The 13,259-nt window shown below is 42.2% G+C and overlaps 1 protein-coding gene across 4 annotated transcripts in view; it reads left to right on the top strand.

The window, feature by feature from the left end:
• Window positions 1-4,089: 4,089 nt before the first annotated feature.
• ASMTL (acetylserotonin O-methyltransferase like) overlaps window positions 4,090-13,259 on the top strand; it is a 41,082-nt gene continuing 31,912 nt past the window's right edge. For 3 of the 4 annotated variants that reach the window (XM_001364206.4, XM_007501014.3, XM_007501012.3), the window contains exons 1-4: window positions 4,090-4,350; window positions 7,048-7,179; window positions 7,925-7,972; window positions 11,828-11,892. In XM_001364206.4, coding sequence (XP_001364243.2) covers window positions 4,258-4,350; window positions 7,048-7,179; window positions 7,925-7,972; window positions 11,828-11,892 — 338 coding nt within the window. In that variant the 5' untranslated portion in view covers window positions 4,090-4,257. The remainder of the gene's footprint in view (window positions 4,351-7,047; window positions 7,180-7,924; window positions 7,973-11,827; window positions 11,893-13,259) is intronic. The other variant, XM_056807170.1, reaches the window with a different exon arrangement.

Genomic DNA, 13,259 nt, shown 5'->3' with positions numbered 1-13,259 from the left:
TGTTAATATGGTCAATTATGCAGATTGTTTTCCTAATATTGAACCATCCTTGCATTCCTGGTATGAATCCTACCTGGTCATAGTGAATAACCCTTGTGATGACTTGCTGGAGTCTTTTTGCTAGTATCCTATTTAAGATTTTTGCATCTATATTCATTAAGTAATTTGGTCTATAGTTTTCTTTCTCTGTTTTTTGACCTGCCTGGCTTTGGGATCAGTACCATATTTGTGTCGTAAAATGAATTTGGTAGAACTCCTTCTTTGTTTACCAAAGTAGTTTTAATAACAAATCTTTAATATGGACAAAGAAATTATAATCTTGAAAGTTAAGCAGAGCTAAAGCATTGGGACTTTGGTGATATGCAAAAAAAAAAGGGGGTGCTTAAATATGTTTTAGGAAAACAGTTGGGGGAGCAACACCCAGGTTTTCCTTCAGAGAAGTTTGGGAAAGACCCATTAGGCCTGAGGCTAGGATGATTGGAAAGTTCAGATGTGGCCTTTCAGATACTTACTAGCTGTGTGACCCTGGGCAAGTCATTTAACTGTTTATTTCAGTTCCTCATCTGTAAAATGAGCTGAAGAAGAAAATGGCAAGCTGCTTTGATCTTTGATAGGAAAACCCCAAATGGAGACACAAAGGGTTGGACATGACCAACTAATAACACTATATGTGATATCTACTATGCACATTTATATTCTTTCTACTAGATACATACTGTTTGTCTTTCACATATATAAATAAAATCTTATAATGTGCCAAGTGTTACTACAAGTATCATCTCATTTGTTCCTCAAAACAACTTGGGAGGTAGGTGCCATTAGTATTCCTATCTCACAGTTGAGGAAACTGAGGTTAAGTGACTTGCCCAGGGTCACACAGCTAAGAAGTATCTGAGGTCAGATTGGAACCCTGGTCTTCTCAACCCCAGGTCTGACACTCTGGCCACTGAGCCACCTGGCAGCCTTTCTGGTAGCTCAGCCAATAGGTGGCACAGTGGGTAGAGTGATTGGGCTTAAGAGACCTGCTGACCTGAATTCAAATGCAGACTCTGGCATTTTCTAGCTTTGTACATGTTTGCCTCATTTTCTTCATCAGTAAAATGGGTATAATTGTTCCAACATATCATGATTGTAGAAGAAGCAAGTGAAATTATTATAAAGTTCTTGGCACAGAGTAAATGCCACATAAAGTTAGTTTTTAGTTGTGTAACAGTTAAAATTCAACTGTTATGATTAAAATTTAGGGGAAACTGAGGCAGGTAGAAATTAGTTTCTCTCTGCTAGAAGTATTATATTTTTATGAGGTTTATTAAAGATTAAGAGCTTAAGAAAATACAATTAAGAAAAGCACGTGTCTAGGAGGGCCAAGAGGCCCAATTCAATTTCATTTACATTATGAGAGATGCGTCTGCTTGGAAGCAGAAACAGGAAAGACCCCTCAGTAGGCGAACTCCTTTAAATAATAATTTGTGATCTCACCCAGGTGAGAATTTAGTGCGATTATAAAGCATTCTGGGAAGTGAGCAAGGACTGGGGACTGGAGTCCTGGGTTTAAGTCTCTATTTTTTACAGTAGTAGTTATGTTAAAATTAAATTAAAAATTAAAAAACTATTTAAAAAAACAATTAAAAAACTAATGACTTTGGAATCAAGGATGAGAGTTGAAATTCTGCATCTGAAGTGACCTGTGCGACACTGGGCAAGTCATTTAACCTTTCTGAACTTCGTTTCCCTTCCCTCTAAAATGGAAGTTATTGGCTCAGATGGCCTCTTGAAGCCTTTCCAATTCTACACCAATTATACCAACGGCATCTTATTTAGACTTCCTGTCTCCCACAGAATTCTAGCAAGTGCAGAATAAGCTTTTTGTTGACTTTGGAAAGGTCTAGCCAAGGCCTGAGGGCTTCCCAAGAACAATAATAAACGTTTATACCACACTTTATTTTTTTATTTAAATTAATTTAGTCAATTTAGAACATTATTTCTTGGTTACAAGAATCATATTATTTCCCTCCCTCCCTTCCACCATTCTTCCAGTGGCTGACCCGCAGTTTCACTGGGTTTTACATGTGTCCATGATCAAAACCAATTTCCATGTTGTTGATGTTTGCACTAGGATGTTCATTTAGAGTCTACATCCCCAACCATATCCCCTCGACCCATGTATTCAAGTAGTTTTTCTTCTGTGTTTCCACTCCCACAGTTTTTCCTCTGAAAGTGGATAATATTTTTTCTCGTAGATTCCTCCAAGTTGTTCTGGATCACAATATTCCTTTGAGCATAATAGTATTCCATCACCAACATATACCACAATTTGTTCAGCCATTCCCCAAGTGAAGGACATCCCCTCATTTTTCAATTTTTAAAAATTTTATTTGGTCAATTTCAAACATTATTCCTTGGTTACAAAAATCATATTCTATTCCTTCCTACCCTCCCCCCAAACCTTCCCGTAGCCGATGCTCAATTTCATTGGGTATTACATGTGTCCTTGATCAGAACCTATTCCATGCTGTTGATGTTTGCACTAGGATGTTCATTTAGAGTCTACATCCCCAACCATATCCCTTCAACCCATGTAATCAAGCAGTTGTTTTTCTTCGGTGTTTCTACTCCCACAGATTTTCCTCTGAATGTGGATAGTGTTCTTTCTCATAGATCCCTTCGGGTTATTCAGTATCACTGCATTGCCACTAATGGAGAAGTCCATTACGTTCGATTGTATGTCAGTCTCTGTGTACAATGTTCTCCTGGTTCTGCTCCTTTCACTCTGCATCAATTCCTGGAGGTTGTTCCAGTCCCCATGGAATTCCTCCACTTCATTATTCCTTTTAGCACAATAGTATTCCATCACCAACATAGACCATAATTTGTTCAGACATTCCCCAATTGAAGGGCATCCCCACATTTCCCAATTTTTTGCCACCACAAAGAGAGCAACTATGAATATTTTTGTACATGTATTTTTCCTTATTATCTCTTTGGGGTACAAACCCAGCAGTGCTATGGCTAGATCAAAGGGCAGACAATCTTTTATCGCCCTTTGGGCACTAAAATTCCAAATTGCCCTCCAGAATGGTTGGATCAGTTCACAACTCCACCAGCAATGAATTAATGTCCCAACTTTGCCACATCCCCTCCAGCATTCATTACTTTCCATAACTGTCATGTTAGCCAATCTGCTAGGTGTGAGGTAATACCTCAGAATTGTTTTGATTTGCATCTCTCTGATTAGAGATTTAGAGCACTTTTTCATGTGCTTATTAATAGTTTTGATTTCTTTAACTGAAAATTGCCTATTCATGTCCCTTGCCCATTTATCAATTGGAGAATGACTTGATTTTTTGTACAATTGGTTTAGCTCTTTATAAATTTGAGTAATTAGACCTTTGTCAGAGGTTTTTTGTTTTGTTGTGTTTTATAAACCCTTAACTTCCCCAGAAAAGTGGTAAGGTCTAGGCAATGGGGATTAAGTGACTCGCCCAGGGTCACACAGCTGGGAAGTATTTGAATCCAGATTTGAAACTAGGACCTCCCCTCTCTTGGCCTGACTCTCAATCCACTGAGCTACCCAGCTGTCCCCTCAGAGGTTTTTGTAATGAAGATTGTTTCCTAATTTGTTGCTTCCCTTCTAATTTTGGTTGCATTGGTTTTGTTTGTACAAAAACTTTTAAATTTGATGTTATCAAAATTATTGATTTTACATTTTGTGACTCTATGTCTTGCTTGGTTTTAAAGTCTTTCCTTTCCCAAAGATCTGACATGTATACTATTCTGTGTTCACCTAATTTGCTTATAGTTTCCTTCTATCAAGTCATTCACTCATTCGGACTTTATCTTGGTCTAGGGTGTGAATATACCACACTTTAAAATTTGCCAGGTGCTTTTTCAATAAGTATGTAGATTCTAGAGCTAAGGCCCAAAGTCGGAGCTGGGCCGGGAAGCCATAGAGACCATTTAAAAGTCTGGAGGCAAGATTTAATAAACTCAGATCTTGCAGATTCTCCGCAGTCTTTGCAGCCAAGAGAAAGTCCGCAAAGTGCGCACCCTCCCGCCTAGGCGTAGATTTACGGGTCCCAGTTCAGGGACCTCCTCGGCAAACTCTCGGGAAAGAGGGGGAGGGGCCTCTCCAGGACGTTTATAAGCTGGGCTTTCCTTCCCACTTCCCTTCCCCCTCAGCTCCTCCTCCCGGTCAGAGCTGGGGAGCTGCTGCTGCCTAGGTCTCCCAGAGCAGCCGGAGCCGTGTCGGCGTCAGCCATGGTGCTGTGCCCGGTGATCCGAAAGCTTGTTGGCAAGCGCGTGGTACTGGCAAGTGCCTCTCCGCGGAGACAGGAGATCCTCAACAGCGCCGTGAGTCCGCTCACGCTCCGCCAGGGGCTACACGGCGGGGGAGCAGGCGAGGACCTCGCCCCGCTGGGGGCATGGAGGATCTAGCTCCAGTGAAGAGGGGGAGGGGAGGCTTGTGTCTGCTGCGGCTCCTGGGCCGCCGCAGCGCCTCAGAGACTCGGCCGCCCCCTCCCTTCTTTCAGGTTTCCGTGGTTTGGCCTCCCTCCCCCTAGGAGGCTGACGTGCTCTGGGCCTTCCCCCCCACCCCAAGCTGGAAAGGTGGTGGCGCCCCGTGCCGACCTCACCTGACCATTTCCCCGCCGCTGTGGGTAGGCTGGGCAGCGTTGTGAAGGGATCCATCCCTATTACCGTCTGCTGTTTGCCGGGGGAGGAATTTAGTAGCTTTTTTTTTTGGTTTGAGTGTATAAGAAGAGGTTGGGCCATGCAGACAAATCATTTCCATCATAATAACAAGAATTTACGTGTTGCTTTTAGTTTGCAAAAATATTTTACCAATATCCCATTTTTGTGCAAGATAACAGTAACAATAACGCCCTAGGTGTGGGATGAAGATGCTCTTATCTTCATTTTACAGGAAACAGACACTTGGTGTCTGAAGCGGGATTTAAACTGTGGTCTCTGTAACAGCAACTCCCCCCACCTCCCACTCTTAGCAACTGCACCATAGAAGATTAAAGGAAGAAGCCATAAATCTTTTTTTAAAGTCCTTGTTCTAATTAGAAGAAACCTCGCCTAGCTAGGAAGTGTGTGAGGGTGAAATTGAACCCAGGAGCACCTCCCACCCTCCATCCCCACTCCAGACCTGGAACTCTTTCCATTGAGCCACTATAGACCTTTGAAGATGGAGGGAAGAAGCCGTTGGAAGTTGAGACTTGAGGGAAGGAGCCATCAGATTTTTCTTATGAATTTTTTCTCACTGATATTTCATCTTCTGGGTCCCCAGACCTGGGGATGAACCTTCAGACTGATAACTAAAAACCTTGTATCTCCTCTCTTGACAACTGATGGGCCTCGTCCCCCAGGCCTTTTTCAACACTTTTGGCCAATAATAAATGCTATCTTTTCACTCCTCTGCTCAAAAACCGTCCATGGCTCTCTATTGACAAACTGAATCCTTTGCCTGGATTTCAAGGCTTTCAATCTTGCAGTGTTGGCTTACTTTCTAATCTCAGATGACTCCCCTCTATATTATCTCTGCTACTGCCAAACTAGACTATTTAATGTCTTAACATTCCTCTTGCTTTGTCCTACCCCACCAGCAAAGCTGCATCTTGGCTCTGGGGCATGCCTAGCATGGCCTCCCTTCTACTGAACTGTTGGATTCCAATTTGTCCTTTTGCTAATAGTGATTGGTACTCATCCAGCACTTGTTTTCTATCTTCCTCTAATGCCCACTGAATGAATAGTGTGTATGTAGTTATCTGTGTTTGTGCCTTAACTTTTAGATCTTACCAGCTTACTTAATAGCACATGCTTCTGCACACAGTAGGTGCTTAGTACATCTTCATTAAATTAGGTTAAATTTTCAGTTGGTTTTTAGGCCCAGAATGGGGTGAGAGAATTCCAAATGTTTTAACCATTTTTAGGGAGAAAAATGACAGGAAGACTGAGGAAGTCACTTTAGTGAAAAACATGGCCTTTATAATGTGGATGGATCACATATCCCTTATATAAATCACAGTTTGAAAATATGTATGAATAAGCAGCTCCTATGTGGAAGATTTTGTGATATGTGTAGAAGACGGACTCTGCCTTCAAGGCCTTTCTGAATCAGGGATTCTTAACTTTTTATATTATTTTGGACTTTTTTGGCAGACCTGTGAAGCCCATCTCAGAATAATGTTTTTAAATGAATAAAATACCTAGGATTATAAAAGAAGGCAGTTATAATTGAAGTAGTTATAAAAAAATTAAGTTCAAGGACATCAAGTGAACAACCTTTTTCTAAACTAATTAGTGTGATATTAGACTGAAGAGTGATTAACCTTTAAGTGTCAAGTGAGTGAAGGTGATGGTTCTGTGTAGAGTATATATTTAGTGTATTACCAGGGTGATCATGGGCTAAGTGTATCCTGTGGGCTGCTTAATAATGCCTTTTCTGACTCATGAAGACTAGAAACTTTGCTGGGAATTCTGTCTTTCCCATCTGCTCTTGTTTCAGTATCTATCCAGGGCTCAGGAGAGGCTTCAAGTGAACCTTCATAAAGGTTAGGAAAAGACTCCCAGGACCAAATGTATTTTATTTTGTTTTGACTTTTTGGGGGAAGAACTCTTAAATCTGGACCTCTTGAGGTGGGGGGAAATCAACATATCTGTACAAAGTAAAGGTTGAAAACTACCCATTGATATGGATGCTAACTTCTTTCAAAAGAGAAAGCCTTTTTTAATACCTAACTTTAAAAATATTGCGCACTTTTGCAAAACTGCATTGGCTAAGGGGGGCACCTAGTTAGCACAGTGGATAAAGCCAACTGGGTGGACCTGAGTTCAAAGGTAACCTCAGACACTTCCTAGCTGTGTGACCCTGGGCAAGTCACTTAATCCTGATTGTCCAGCCCTTGCAACAAGAAGGTAAGAGTAAAGAAAAAACCTTAAAAGAAGCTTGAAGGCAGGTCTTTGGGAGGTCTGAGTATGTTATTGATCCTGTTTTCTCTGAGCAGGACTTTGTCAGTAAGTCTGGATGCCTTTCTTCTGCCCTAGGGCCTGCGCTTTGAGGTAGTGCCCTCCAGATTTAAGGAGACGCTAGATAAAGCGGCCTTTTCCACACCTTATGAATATGCCCTGGAAACAGCCAAGCAGAAGGCCCTGGAAGTGGCCAACCGCATGAATAAGGTAAGGGCTCTTGTTTGTTTCTTGGTCTTATTTTATCCTTAGAATTTTAATATGAAGGATGCTGGGTGGCTTCATGCTCCTGCATAATTACACAGCCCTTTGTTGGATCCATTACCAGGTTCTGTGTGAGTGGAGTAAAGATTGCCTTCTCTTTGAATTCTTTTCACTTGTGTCACGTTTCATGGGTCTGAGCTGACATAGGAATGAGTGTATTATAAGAATTTAAAATCTAAGAGACCTTGTCAGCTTTGCTGGCTGGTCCTTCTCATCTAACTTTAGTGTATCATTGATAAAGATGCCCCCCCTAAGAAATGTAATGTGACTATTAGATCTCAGAATTGTGGGGACAGAGTGAGATGTTTGTAAAATACATAGTAAACTTTAAAGTTGTTGAGTCATTATTCAGTCATGTCCAACTCTTCATAACCCCATTTGGAGTTTTCTTGGCAAAGATACTGGAGCAGCTAGCTAGTGGCTCAGTGGTTTGAGAGCCATGTTTAGAGATGAGAGGTTGTGGGTTCAAATGTGGCCTCAGATGTTTCCTGGTATGACCCTGGGTAAGTCACTTAACCCCCATTGCCTGACCCGTATCATTCTTCTCCTTGGGAACCAATATAAGTATTGATTCGAAGATGGCAGATAGAGATTTTTTTAATTTAAAAAAGATAAGGAATTTTAAAAGATTTTTATTAAAAAGATTAAAAAATAAAAACAACTAATTTCAACAAATTTTTAATTTTTACAGAAAGACTTTAGATCTCCAGATGTTGTTATAGGAGCAGACACTATTGTGGTAAGTTTACACACTCTTTGAATAGTTTCCTTTCCTTACTATTCCCCTTTCTTGTTTACTTAGATTCTTGGCAATTATATCTCATTAAATAGTGTTAGCATTCAGCTTGTGTCCTATCAAATACTTCTGACTTGTGTTAGGAATGTAATTGGTTTTTTTTTTTTAAAGTAATTGCTTCCTGACTATAGACCTTGGGAGAAATGGGTTCATTTAAAGCTTGGAGTTCATTTAGAGTCTGGGGACAGCTAGGGGACTCAGTGAATTGAGAGCCAGGCCTGGAGATGGGAGGTCCTGGGCTCAGATTTGTCCGCAGCCACTTCCTAGCTGTGTAACTCTGGACAGGACAGAAGGTAAGGTTAAATAAAAAGGTAATGGGAAGGAGAACAAATTGAGATGGTGATTAGAGGCAGCAGAATTATCATCCTATAGGGTCTTCTTGAAATACCTCAGAATTCTACACTAAGCCAGTGAAAATCTACCACTTCTTTTATTTATCATATGATAAAACTTAAGTTGTTGAAATACATTTAATCCAGAATAATTTTTTCACCAAATAAAGTGTCACAATTTTACCTCTGTTAATATTTGTCTAGGAGATAAATGAGAAATATTTGACCCAATAGAGCTTTAAACACTCTGGAGGCAAATAAAAATCTTATTCTTGATTCTATACAAATTTTTTCAGCAAAATCTTTCCCGGATTTAATGCAATCTTTTTTTAGACCCTTACCTTCTGTCTTAGAATTAATACTAAGAATTGGTTCATCACCAGGCCTGGCTCTCAATCTACTCAGCCACCATGCTGCCCTTCTTTTTTTTAAAACCTTTACTTTCCGTCTTGGAATTAATACTGTGTATTGGTTCTAAGGCAGAAAAGTGGTAAGGGCTCAGCAGTGGGAATTAAATGACTTGTCCAGAGTCACACGGTGAGGCAGTGTCTAAGGTCAGATTTGAACTTAGGACCTCCCGTTTCTAGGCCTGGTTCTCAATTCACTGAGCCAATACAGTTTTTATTAGGATTAGGGCCATATTGGCAAAGATGTGGCATGGTCACCCTGGCTTGGGCTGTTCTGTTCCCCCTCTCCACTTCCTCTGAGGACATTTTTCACATGCCCCACCCCTCTGTTCATGTGCCCAATGGGAGCACTTACTCTCTCTTCTGTCTGGGGAGATGGGGGGTTCACCGGCAGTTTGAAGGAACAGTTCGGGCATGCAATCTCTAAAAGATTTGCCAATGCTGGGATAGGGTCTCTGTGCCTTAGATACAGATCCTCTGGGCCTGAAAATGTGTCTTCAAAGGTTTAGGGACCAAAAGAAAGAGATGAGCAGGAGGGCAAAATCCATTCGAAAACAGATTAAGTGCAAACCATAATTAGAAAGAATGAAGGATTGGGATCTCATGATATTGTAAAGAAAGAAACAGTAGATACAAAGTGGGAAGCAGGTTTTTAAATTAAGAAGGGCAGCAGTAGGGGGCAGCTGGGTAGCTCAGTGGATTGAGAGTTAGGCCTAGAGATGGGAGGTCCTAAGTTCAAATCTGGCCTCAGCCACTTCCCAGCTGTGTGACCCTGGGCAAGTCACTTGACCCCCATTGCCTAGCCCTTACCACTCTTCTGCCTTGGAACCAGATGGAAAATAAGGGTTTAAAAAAAGAAGAGCAGCAAGGTGGCTGAGTAGATTGAGATCCAAGCCTGGTGATGGGAGCTTCTAGATACTTGTGTGACCCTGGACAAGTTACTTACCCCATGTCTGCCTCAGTTTCCTCATCTGTAAAATGAGCTGGAGAAGGAAATGGAAACCATTCCATTATCTTTGCCAAGAAAACCCAAATGGGATCACCAAGAATCAACAACAATAATTCAGTCACCAGGTATATCAGACTTCAAGTAGGTAGAGCTTATGTAAGGTTTTCAATAACCCAAGGAGCCTGTCCAAACTGCCAAGATATCTGCATTGGAACTTTCTTTGGAAAAAGCTTCCACTGCCAGTGAAGATCAGACCTTCTCTGCAATTTTTAATTTAGAAGGGGCAGCTAGCGACCGAAGCCTGGAGGACTTGGGTTTAAATCTGGCCCCATCCACTTCCTAGCAGTGTGTCCCTGGACAGGTCACTTCACCCCAATTGCCTAGACCTTAATGTTCTTCTGCTTTGGAACCCTATTGATTCTAAGACAGAAAATAAAGGAAAAAAATTATCCTTAAGAACATTACCTGGAGCACAGAGAAGGGAGAGAAGACTTTTTCTGATTCCAAGTCTCTGTTGACTTGACTACCTTTTGCTGCCTCTCAGAACCCAGGAGATCTTCCATGTAATTAATATTCATCCCATTTTACAGAGCAGGAAACTAAGGTTAAGAAGTGGAGCAAATTATTTAAAGTCACATAGCTAGTTTGAACATTGGGCTCCTTTTTCTAAATCTGTTACTCTTTCTAGTGTTTTTCATCTTTGGTTCAATGATTCTGGAGAAAAGTAAAGTAATCTTGATGGTATTGGGTTATTTGCAGAAGATTATGCCTTTAAACTAGCCCTGAGAAAACCCGGTTACTCAGCGTCCATTAAAACCGTGTTTCTGGCCCCATTCCAGCTGGCCCTCGCCCTGCTCTGAATCCTCACTGCATCCTCTGGTGCTAGGCTCAGATTGGACTGGCCCAGGACCTTGCAGCCCTTTTCAGTGGCCAGCACAGCCTCCCTGCCCCCAGGGGTGTGGCTTCCTTCTTTGGGAGGATGAGGTCTATGACAGTCCTTGTAATGCTGAGTCTTTGTGCCACTGGAGGAGAAGATCCTCAGGCTCATGTGTGCTCCGAATGTGTAGCAGGCGGTGTGTGTAGAGTGTGTGTGTGGTGGTGGGGGGGGGGGGGGGGGTTGGGTCCTGAGGCCGTGGGCTGGAGGACCTGGCTTCGGAGAGCAGTAGAGGAGGGGGATGGAAGAGCCTTTCAAGGTCCAGGAGATGCATTTGTAGTATGAAAGGAGCAACTGAGAGGGAGTGTGAGGATGAGGAAGGGGCTGGACCAGGCTGCTTTATCTTGGGAGACAAAGGTGAAGGCGGAATGGGGGATGCTTCCCTGCCCCTGAGTGATGGTAACCCCTTCATCTTAGAATCCATGCTGTGTATTGGTTCCAAGGCCTTAGTGAGGTAAGGGCTAGGTAGGTAGGGTTAAGTGACTTGCCTAGGGTCACACAGCTAGGCAGTGTCTGGGGTCATATTTGAACTCATAATCCCCGTCTCTGGGCCTGGCACAGCAGCTGCCTCACTGCTTAAAATTAAATTAAAAATTTTAAAGAAATAAAAAAAAAACCAAGAGATTTGCAGAGGGCTGTAAAGTTTTTGGAGAGCCTCTGTGAAGAGTGGGATGACAAGCTGCTGAGGGACTCATGGTAGGATTGCCTCACGACATAAATTAGCACTGGCCTAAGCCAGAAGACCCTCTGTGGTGCCTAAGTCTTAGGCCGCTGGCTCTTATAAAGCATAGTCATCATTGGGACTATTTCGTAGGCGATACAGGGAGCATCCTCTCCACCTGTACACCTTTACCAGGTGCCTTCTTCATGCTGCTCAGGATACTGAGACCGAATGAAGTCCTGAGCAGGCTCACCCCATTTACCTCACAGCCGCCCTCATAGGCTAGGGAAACATACAGAGGAAGCCTCTGAGGCCATCCAGAAGCTGGACTCTGACTTCCTCTTCAATGATGCCCAATGCCTCTCCTCCCCAGCCTGGGTCTGCAGGGCCTAAACCTACCTGTAGGATTCCCGGGGAGAGGCCAGCCCAGAGGCCTGGAGTGGAACAGCCCCCTCAGGAAATGGGAAATGACCAGCTTTTCTTCTCTTCTCTCTTTCTCCTCCATCCCTTGTCAGTCTGTGGATGGCCAGATCCTGGAGAAGCCAGCCGATAAGCAACACGCCTATAGCATGCTGTCAAGGTCAGTAATGGGGAAATCACTTTACAGTGCTTTCTTGCAACATTGGAGAATTTTCCATATTGCATCTTAATCTTAAGGCACTAAATTGAGTTATATAGTCATTTTCATAAAACCTCACAAATATTCAGTTTAAAAAAAAAAAAAGGTTTAGGGGTGGTTAGGTGACTCAGTGCATGAAGAGCCAGGTCCAGAACCTGGGAGGTCTTAGGTTTAAATCTGGCCTCAGACACTTCCTAGCTGGGTGACCCTGGACAAGTCACTTGACCCCTAATGCTTATAGGAGTACAATGCCCTGGGATTAACTTCCCAGCTTCCATTCACATTTTTATAAATGCGGGAGTTGGGATTATAATTGTATTTCACTTCAGCTACTAAAATGGGCCTTACCTCCTGTTAGGGGCAGGTAAAATGACTAGAGTTTGTTAAAAAAAAATTCTAAAAATCATGTCTAAAGAACCCTTAAAATCAATTTGAGATATTTAGCTCATTAAATTTTCCAAAGGTTGTTGTAGCAATTTTCTGATGGAGTCCATCTATCCTCTATGTGACAGTTTATAAAGTCAAAAATAGAAAAGCTGTTTTTATATGAGCCTACTCAATTATGTTTGTTCAGTATGGTTATAGGGGAAAAGCAACAGAATTTAACAGTAGTTAAAACCCAGTACATTAAACTGATTCAGTGTAACAGAATAGTATTGAATACAGTAATAAATGAACTTAAAACCACAACGTTAACTCTTAAACAAAATTATCAGTAAAATGCAATAGAATACAGAGATTTTTATAAAACAATGGAGTCTAAAATGCCTTAAAAATATAGCCTCCAGTCTCTATAAGTTCCTTGGGTTTTTGTTTTTTAAATTATCCATTTAGATGCCTATTGTCAGAAGGCAGAAAATTGATAAGGGGTAGGCAATGGGGGTTAAATGACCTGTCCAGGGCCACACTGCCAGGAAGTGTCTGAGGCCAGATTTCAACCCAGGACCTCCTGTCTCTAGGCCTGGCTCTCAATTCACTGAGCCCCTGAGCTGCTTCCTCATAGAGAAGAATCTTATAATTTGGCTAAAGAGTTGCAGGGAGCTGAATTTTCCCTCTGGCACTCAGGTGAAGTAAATAAAAGTATTAGTACAGTCAAAAGATACCTCTTAAAATAGCCATGCTTTAAGTTCCTGTTTGGAAAAGTCTCTTCCTTCTTTTCTTTCTCCCTCCCCCCATCCCTGCCCCTAGTCCACGTGGAGGCTAATTGTAGCCTAAGGAAAAATCACCCCCATTTTTTACCAGCTGGTAGAAGTGAGTCTTGGGCCTGGGGTGATGAGTGATCTGCTCTGAGGCCAGGGTTGCTGGGCTGGGATAAGCTGGGCCAGGTG

The sequence above is a fragment of the Monodelphis domestica genome, chromosome 8 (assembly GCF_027887165.1).
Source record: "Monodelphis domestica isolate mMonDom1 chromosome 8, mMonDom1.pri, whole genome shotgun sequence".
In the NCBI taxonomy this organism is placed as follows: Eukaryota; Metazoa; Chordata; class Mammalia; order Didelphimorphia; family Didelphidae; genus Monodelphis; species Monodelphis domestica.
This window is presented reverse-complemented; position numbering and strand designations above follow the sequence as displayed.